Source organism: Mastomys coucha, unplaced genomic scaffold, assembly GCF_008632895.1.
Source record: "Mastomys coucha isolate ucsf_1 unplaced genomic scaffold, UCSF_Mcou_1 pScaffold18, whole genome shotgun sequence".
In the NCBI taxonomy this organism is placed as follows: domain Eukaryota; kingdom Metazoa; phylum Chordata; class Mammalia; order Rodentia; family Muridae; genus Mastomys; species Mastomys coucha.
The window spans coordinates 114,731,641-114,740,283 of NW_022196900.1; the positions used below are offsets into that span (position 1 = coordinate 114,731,641).

At 45.1% G+C, this 8,643-nt stretch overlaps 1 protein-coding gene across 1 annotated transcript in view; it reads right to left on the bottom strand.

Annotated features, from left to right (window-relative positions):
- The window catches only part of Prkcz (protein kinase C zeta), a gene marked incomplete at its 3' end in the record, with an annotated part of 109,022 nt that overhangs the window by 93,732 nt on the left and 6,647 nt on the right, over window positions 1–8,643 (bottom strand). Inside the window, exon 4 of the mRNA XM_031377047.1 lies at window positions 8,209–8,259. Coding sequence (XP_031232907.1) covers window positions 8,209–8,259 — 51 coding nt within the window. The remainder of the gene's footprint in view (window positions 1–8,208; window positions 8,260–8,643) is intronic.

Here is an 8,643-nt window from a genome sequence, read left to right on the forward strand (position 1 = left end):
GGTTTGTGGACTCTTCTTCTCCCTCACCCTTTAACTACCCACCCCTACCCTGTTGTACCTCCTAGCACTGGATAGGAGAGAAAGGAGGAGAGTGGGGAAGAGAGATTCTGGAATCTAATTTCTTTATTCTTGTTTCTTCTTTGAGCTTGTCTACTAACAAACGCAAACAACTCTACCTCTCAGGGCCCTAGAATTATCTCCAGTCCAAGAAGCACCCACCGGAGCTAACACCCTAGCATTTATATACCCTCTGAAAAGTCCTCAGAATTCCAAATATCATACAATCATAGAAACTATCTGCAGGTGACAAAACCACACTTCTGCTAGAGCATGGGGCAAATCATAGTCAGCTACTGCTGCCAGTCGGAAGCAGCCCCACATCCCCACACCTGGGATTAAAATGAAAACATGTTCTTACAATATTTCTGTGTTTTGTTTTGTTTTAAGAAACCAGAAATCCGGGCTGGCGAGATGGCTCAGCCGGTAAGAGCACCGACTGCTCTTCCAAAGGTCATGAGTTCAAATCCCAGCAACCACATGGTGGCTCATAACAACCATAATGAGATCTGACTCCCTCTTCTGGTGCATCTGAAGTCAGCTACAGTGTACCCATGTATAATAATAAATAAATCTAAAAAAAAAAAAAAAAAAAAAAAAAAAAAAAAAAAAGAAATCAGAAATCCAGAATTCTCATTACGGAAGAGGAAGACTCAAAGTTTTAGAGGCACTTAGTAGGGAACTCCCATTTGTACCTGGTCACCAGCTGGCAGGTACAGTGACTATCAGAGAGTTGGCTTCCCTGCTCAAGTTCCAATGACCCCTTCTTTGTCTTTATGACTGTTTTGTTTTTCTGAGACAGTCTCAAGGTGACTAGTCAAGGCAGGCCTAACTCATTATGTATTCAAAGATAACATTGAACTTCTGATCCTCCTGTCCTCTACCTTCCAAGTGCTGGGATTATAGTTATATACCCTTCTAAATTTCATTTGCTTCATAGACCCCACTTACAGAAGGAGAAACCCAGGCACCACATACTTCACCTATCTGCCCAAAGTCATGCTGCAAATATCGTTGCCAATAAGATGATACCCATCAGATATTACACTCAATTTTTTTTTCCTTCTTTCTAAATACTAGGGATAGAACTCAAGCCTTTTGAAGATCAGGCCTCTGCCTCCCTACTGAGCCACTCCCTCTGCCTGTTCCTAGCACCTCCTCATGTCCCATGGTGATTCAGATTGTTTTCTGAATAGATAACTACTTCATCTTCCTCTGGTGACCGCACCCCTTCCAAAGCCTCCTCTGCCCACATCTTCATCTGGGACACTGACAGCTCCAGGAAGTTCACAACATCTTTAACAAGAACAAATGGGATAGCAAGCACATTGGCTCTGCAGATTGGGAGGGCAGTGAGTTTAAGAAATGAACAGGCCCATGAACTGAGACAAGAGACAGACCTAGAAGGCTTTGTTGGCTTGCATGAACGTGTCATACACTTTGGAATCCAACGCCTATCTGGTGCCCTACAGCTATCTCAGTCCCACACAGCCTCCAACATAACAGTATAGGGCTACCCACAAAGTGGGGTAGAGGGAGAAGTCAGACCAGACCCACCAACCTACAAGGGACAGAGGCAAATGGAACTTAAGCCAGCCACCAACTGAGGGCATTTGAACAGTGATGTGTACCCACTGAGATGTACTCACATCCTTTCCCTAAAACTTGCTGGCAAAGCCTTTAATTCTGGCACTGGGGAGGCAGAGGCAGGCGGATCTCTGTGAGTTCAAGGCCAGCCTGGTGTACAGGGTGAGTTCTAGGACAGGGAAGGCTATACAGAGAGACCCTGTCTGGAAAAAACAACTAGCAACAACACAAAAACAAACAAACAAAACAAAACAAAAAGAAACCTGCTGGTATGATCTAATTTGTAGATGTGGCTAGGTCAGAAGCCCATGATGGATATCCTTATGTTATCCAGGTAGGCCCTAAATCTCATGACCAGGATCAATGATCATTAAAAAATTTAAAAAAGCCGGGCAGTGGTAGCACACACCTTTAATCCCAGCACTTGGGAGGCAGAGGCAGGTGGACTTCTGAGTTCGAGGCTAGCCTGATCTACAGAGTGAGTTTCAGGGGAGCCAGGGCTACACAGAGAAACCCTGTCTTGAAAAACCAAAAAAAAAGTCTAGGGCTGGCAAGATGGCTCAGTGGGTAAGAGCACTGACTGCTCTTCCAAAGGTCCCAAGTTCAAATCCCAGCAACCACATGGTGGCTCACAACCATCCATAATGAAATCTGACGCCCTTCTCTGGTGTGTCTGAAGACAACAATAGTGTACTTACATATAATAATAAATAAATCTTTTTAAAAAAAATTAAAAAGGGTGAGAAAGAAATAAAACACTAGCAAACAAATTTATCAGCCTATTAAAAGACATTATACATCATGACCAAATGAAATTTATTCACAGGATCCAAGGAAAATTCAAAGTAGAAAACTGGTTAGTTTAGCACCAGAGAAATGGCTCAGTGGTTAAGAGAACTTTCTGATCTTCCAGAGGACACAGGTTTGGTTCCCAGCCACCCACACACACATAAGGTGGCTGATAACGCCTCTTAACTACAGCTCCAGGGGACCTGACGCCTTCTCTGGGCTCCATAGGAACCTGCACTACTGTCTCCATAGCCCCATGTGAATAAAAATAAAGAAAACTGGTCAGTGTAATATACACATTAACACAAGTTTAAAAGAAATACATGATCAATAGGTACAGAACAACCCTCTGACAAAATCCAGTATCTTTTGTGGTAAGAATAGCCAACCACCTAGGAAGAGAGAGGAGCTGAATCAACACACTAAAACCCAAAAGTTAAAATCCAGTTGACACACTTAATAAAGCAAGAACACCGCACACTTCCCTCTAAGACCAGGGCAAAGCCAGACAGATTCTCGCTACCACTTCAATTCAACAACACTGAAATTCAATCAAACAAGACAGACTCAAGGTCCCCACACTGGAAAGGAACAAGAGCCGTTGCTGCCTGCAGATGATATGGCCTTATATAGATGAACTGCCACTGAAGTTGTTAGAACTAATAACTTCGGTATTACTACAGTATTACTGAACTAATTTCAGTAAAGTCACAAGCAGCAAAGTGAGCACCTATAAATCACCTGTCTTAGTTTGCTCTCTACTGCTGCCAAAGAGCACCTTGGGAAGAAAAGGGCTTATTTCACTTACAGGTCACAGCCTGTAAACTAGGGAAACTAAGGCAGGAACCTGAAGGTAGAACTACAGAGGGCTGCTATATGTTGGCTTGCTCTCTGTTTAGTCAGCCTCTTTATACAATCCAGGACCACCTGTCCAGGGATGGAACTGCCCACAGTGGGCTGGGCCCTCCCATGTCAATCACTAGTCAAAAAATGCTGCACAGACTTGCCTGCGGGCCAATCTGATGAAGGCATTTTCTCAGTGGAGGTTCACTCTTCCCAGGTGACTCTGGTTTATGTTGAATTGACAGAAACTGACCAGACAAGAAACTTGACTCACTGACCTTCTGTCAATGATGTACCCCTTAAGCTGAATAAAGTTTTCCTGCTACTTTGAAACAAAACAAAACAAAACAAAACACTGTACAATGAACAATCCTAAAGGGAAAGGGGGGGTCCCCATTTATAATAGTATCAAAAAGAAGAGGAAACAAAGGTTTAGAATTAAGGGGGGAGGGGCTTGGGAGTGGTGAGATGGCTCAGGGGGTAAGAAAGAACACTGAGTGCTCTTCCAAAGGCCCTGAGTTCAAATCCCCAGTAACGACATGGTGGCTCACAACCACCCTCAATGAGATCTGATGCCCTCTTCTGGTACGTCTGAAGACAGCTACAGTGTCCTTTTTTTGGTTTGGTTTGGTTTGGTTTGATTTGGTTTGTTTTTTTTTTTGAGACAAGGTTTCTCTGTGTAGCCCTGGCTATCCTGGAACTCACTGTGTAGACCAGGCTAGCCTCGAACTCAGAAATCCACCTGCCTCTGCCTCCCAAGTGCTAGGATCAAAGGCATGTGCCACCACTGTGTGCTTATTTATAAAAATAAATAAATCTTTGGACCGGAGCGAGACGGGTTGACTGAAACAAGCAGAGGTCCTAAAGTCAATTCCCAACAACCAGATGAAGGTTCACAGCTATCTGTACAGCTACACCATGTGTACTCATATACATAAAATAAATAAATAATTTTTTTAAAGAAAGAATTAAACAAGGAGGTGAACAGCTTGTATGAAGACACTGCTTGGTGGTTTCAAGTATGCTGTGGAAGGCCCTGGGTTCAACTCCCAGTACAACAAACAAACAAATAAACAATCCAAACCAATCCTGTAAAAGGAAAACTATAAAACACTGCTAGAGGAAAATTTTAAAAACACATAAGTAAGTGGAAACCCTCCAGTTCATTCATGGACTGGGAGACCTAACAATCGCTAAGATGTTAGTACTGGAGCTGAGGTGAAGTTCTATGGTACGGTATGTGCCTAGAGTTATTTGGGACCTAGGTTTGTTCCCTAGCACAAAAATACAGTATATATTTTGTTTTATAGAAATTCCATTCTAGCTGGGCGTGGTGGCACATGGCTTTACGTAGGCCATTACATATCCCAGAGAAGTAATCTACTACCCAACTACATACCCAGCACCCTACACTCTTGCCTTTAAAACTTACTGAAAATCTAGGTACACACCTATAATCCCAGAGGCAGAAAGATCAGAGTTCAAGGTTATCCTTAGGTATATAGCAAGTTTGAGGCCAGATTGAGCTATATGAAATTTTGTCTCCAAAGGGAAAAACAAACAAACAAACAAAAACAGAAGAAAAACCTTATTGTAAAGTTACAATAACCATATCAATCACTTTATGCTCAGACCAATGGAATAAATATGGCCATTACTTTCCTGATAAGAAGCCACTTAAGGGAGATGTGTTTTGCCTCAAGGTTTGACAAGGCAGAGATCATGGTGCGATAGCAAGAGCAAGTGACAACTTGCTCACATCTTGATGAACCAGGGAGCAGAGAGCTCATACTAAAATCTGATGAGCTATAACCTCTAGCTCCACCATTTAAACCTTTGAAGTCCAGTGTCCAAAGGTTTCAAAACTTCTTTGAACAGCACCAACAGCTCCAGACCAAATCTTAGAACATGTGAGCATATGGTTAGCATTTCATATGCAAACCATGACAGAGAACCTGGCAGCAAATCCTTGCATTTACATGAACATGGTTAACATGGGTGCCAAGACCCTCATTAGGAAAAGGAGAAGTTTTTCAACAAATAGTACAAGAAACTTAGGCCAGGGAGTGGCACAATAGGAGGTGTGGACTTTAATACCCTAGCTACCTGGAAGTCAGTATTCTGCTAGCAGCCTTCAGATGAAGATGTAGAATTCTCAGCTCCTCCTGCACCATGCCTGCCTAGATGCTGCCCATGCTCCCACCTTGATAATGGACTGAACCTCTCTGAACCTGTAAACCAGCCCCATTTAAATGTCCTTTATAAGACTTGCATTGGTCATGGTGTCTGTTCACAGCTGTAAAACCCTAAGCAAGACACACCCAGACAGAATGAAAGTGGGGGGGGGGGACTAGAGGAGGGAGAAAGACTGCCACAGTAGGGCACTGGGTGGCTGCTGAAGTGTGGGGCAGAAGTGGTGGCAGCTGAGCAGCAAGTACCTGCTCTAATGCTGTTTGCTTCCAAGTAGTAACTGTTAACTTTACAATTAAGAGAGTTAGCTTAGAAGCAGGTTAGAGTTTGACTAGCCACAGGAGTTCAAGGGGTTGTAAGGTGATCTGCTGAGATACAATGTGGCACTCCCAGATACTCCCTTACTGCATGTCAACCAGGTTCTGCAAAGTTGCAAAATTGTAGCCACATCTGACTATGGTCCACTCATGTGTCCATCCCTCCACCTCACATTGTCTTAGGAAAGCCCTTGTCATTTACATCCCACCAGGCTGACCCTCCTCACTGACCCTCAGCAAAACTATAAACACAAATGTCCCTGCAGGCAGCAAAGTCACACAGTTCCTCTGGACAACCAGAACAGGGGGTTCCTGTGTCAGAGATGGGTACAAGGATCAAGTGGGAAGTGTAACAGAATATGCAAATACCGAGGGACCCCGAGCTAGGGTCACACACCCCAGAGAAATAGAAGCCTTTCCACATTCTAGTGTAACATCCAGCCAGGGCAGGGTGGTCCATAAGTAAGATCCTGGCCTGTCAATCATCCACTGATCTTCTGTGGTGCTCAGTTTCTCATCTCAGTAAAAGTTCTATGGCACACTTGGACAAAATTGAGTGTCTATCAGAGACTGAGCCACTCCAGCAATCTTCTCAAGGGCCTACTCATGTGACCAGCTTAGCCTTTCTTAAGGCTCAGATACAATCTCTGCATGCCCACAGGGCAGTAGGGACCCACCTTTCTGCTCTTCAACAGAGACCCTGGGCTCTTCTACACCTAATGACAATACTGTATGGCAACAGCCCCACCAACTCAAGGCACCCTCCCTATGGCATGCACACACAAACAGGAAGCCAGCAGGCCTGTACCCCTGGGGCAGGGCTGAGGCAGAACACAAACACCTTGAGCTACCCTCTTGTCCTGGTATCACCAGAACTCCCTGAAGACTCTCCCAATAATACAAAGTAGAAGATATGAATGGAATCTTGTCACTGCAGTCAAAAAGCCATCCAGGTGGCAGACAGACACCACCTGAAACCGACAAACCCACAGAGACAAAAAGCAGGCTGGGGGCTACCAAGCTAAGGTACTGAACATCTATGTGAAAGCCAGGAGTGAGACCGAGGACAACCTCATCTTCATTCTTCAACTGCCTTACATTGCTCTTTTTTTAATAAACTTTATTATTAGTGTGTGTGTGTGTGTATGTGTGTGTGTGTGTGTGTGTGTGTGTGTGGTGTGAGCACAGGTATGTGTGTGCCATAGTATGTGTTTGGAGGTCAGAGTATAACCATAGAGCTGGCTGTCTCCTGCTTTTACATGGGTCCCAGGGACTGAACTCACGCAATCAGGCAAGAGCTGAGCCATCTTGCCAGCTCTGCCTTATCTTATTGTTTTACATACTCATAAAAGATGACAGACGCCTATCCTTCCACAGGACATGGGCACCCCAGAGGAAACATCAGGTTCCACACCACACAGTTCTTTATGGAACACTTCCATATGGGTGCAAACTCACTGTATTGATATTCTCCTTTGGCCTTCCTACCCTATGATCATGGGCTGGTTCCCCATCCCACTGGAGGCAAAACACATGGACCAACCACCTGCCTCTAATCACACTAGGTTGTGCAACTTCAGGAATTTCTCCTTCACAAACCAGGTAAGCCAAAAGTTGTCACCTCCAGGAGCCTTGTCACCTCTTAACACCTAAGCATGGTTTCTAGGACACAATCAGAGACAAAGTCAAAGCTCCCCTTGGAACCCACCACTCCAGAGACCCACTTTCCCCATCCTCTACCAACTGGCCCAGAGGGACATTGAACAAATAAGCATAAGGCGGGAAGAGAGCAAGAAGGCTGGGGTGGTCTCCACTGGGGCAGACATAGTGCTACAGAAGCATAGCGTTTTCTCTTGGGATAAATCAATGCACTCTGTGGATCTTCTACTCTGCCACATAAGAATGGAGCCAACCACACCTTCTTCCCTCACCTCCCCCTACTGCCCACAAAGCCCCAGTCAGCCACATCATAGCCACAGAAGTGATTAGGAAGCCAAGCAGAGTGAAAGGGCTCTTGAGGTTATAGCATTGTTCACGATGAGGTTAAGAGTCTTCACTAGGGTAAATGAGTCTGGGTTCCAAGGCCCCCACTTCACACACAGCACCCACTCACTACCCTGGCATAGTGGCCAGTAGTTCTACCTGTAGCACATGGCTCTCGTTAAGAGGAAATTTAAAACTGGAGCACCCAGGCTAGAAGGACAGCTCAGTGGTGAAGAACACTGGCTGCTCATGCAGTGTACCCGGGTTTGATTCCCAGTCTCCACATGGTGGCTGATAACTGTAATTCCAGTTTCAGGGGATCAGATGCCATCTTCTGGCCTCTGTAGGCACCAGGCGCTCATGTGATACACAGACACACACATACAGGCAAAATACCCATCTACACAAGGTAAGACAGATAAGTTGTTAATTGAACACTCACTGTCTTCTCCAGGACAAGGCATGCCCGGTTGCTCTGGGATGCTTGGGAAAACTGGATAAAAAGAAGGGAGATGATAAGGTTAGCGGTCAGGGTGTCATTAACCCCATGCCTCAGGGAAAGTCCGCTCCCCCACCCCCCAATCAGATCAAAGTGTTTCCCCAGTTGCCACGAGGACCTATTTCTTTCTTTCTTTTTCTTTCTTTGAGGCAGGGTTTCTCTGTTTAACAGCCCTGTCTGGCCTCAAACTCAAGAGACTCGTCTGCCTCTGCCTCCAGAGTTCTGGGATTTTAAAGGCATGTGCTACCATCACCCATCTGAGGACCCTGGCAGACACTCCTCAGCAGAAACTCAAAAGCCCAACCATATCTCCATGTCAAACTCCATGTAAGGTTCCAGGGAAGAAGGCTTTTGAAAAGCAGAGCTATGGGGTGTGCG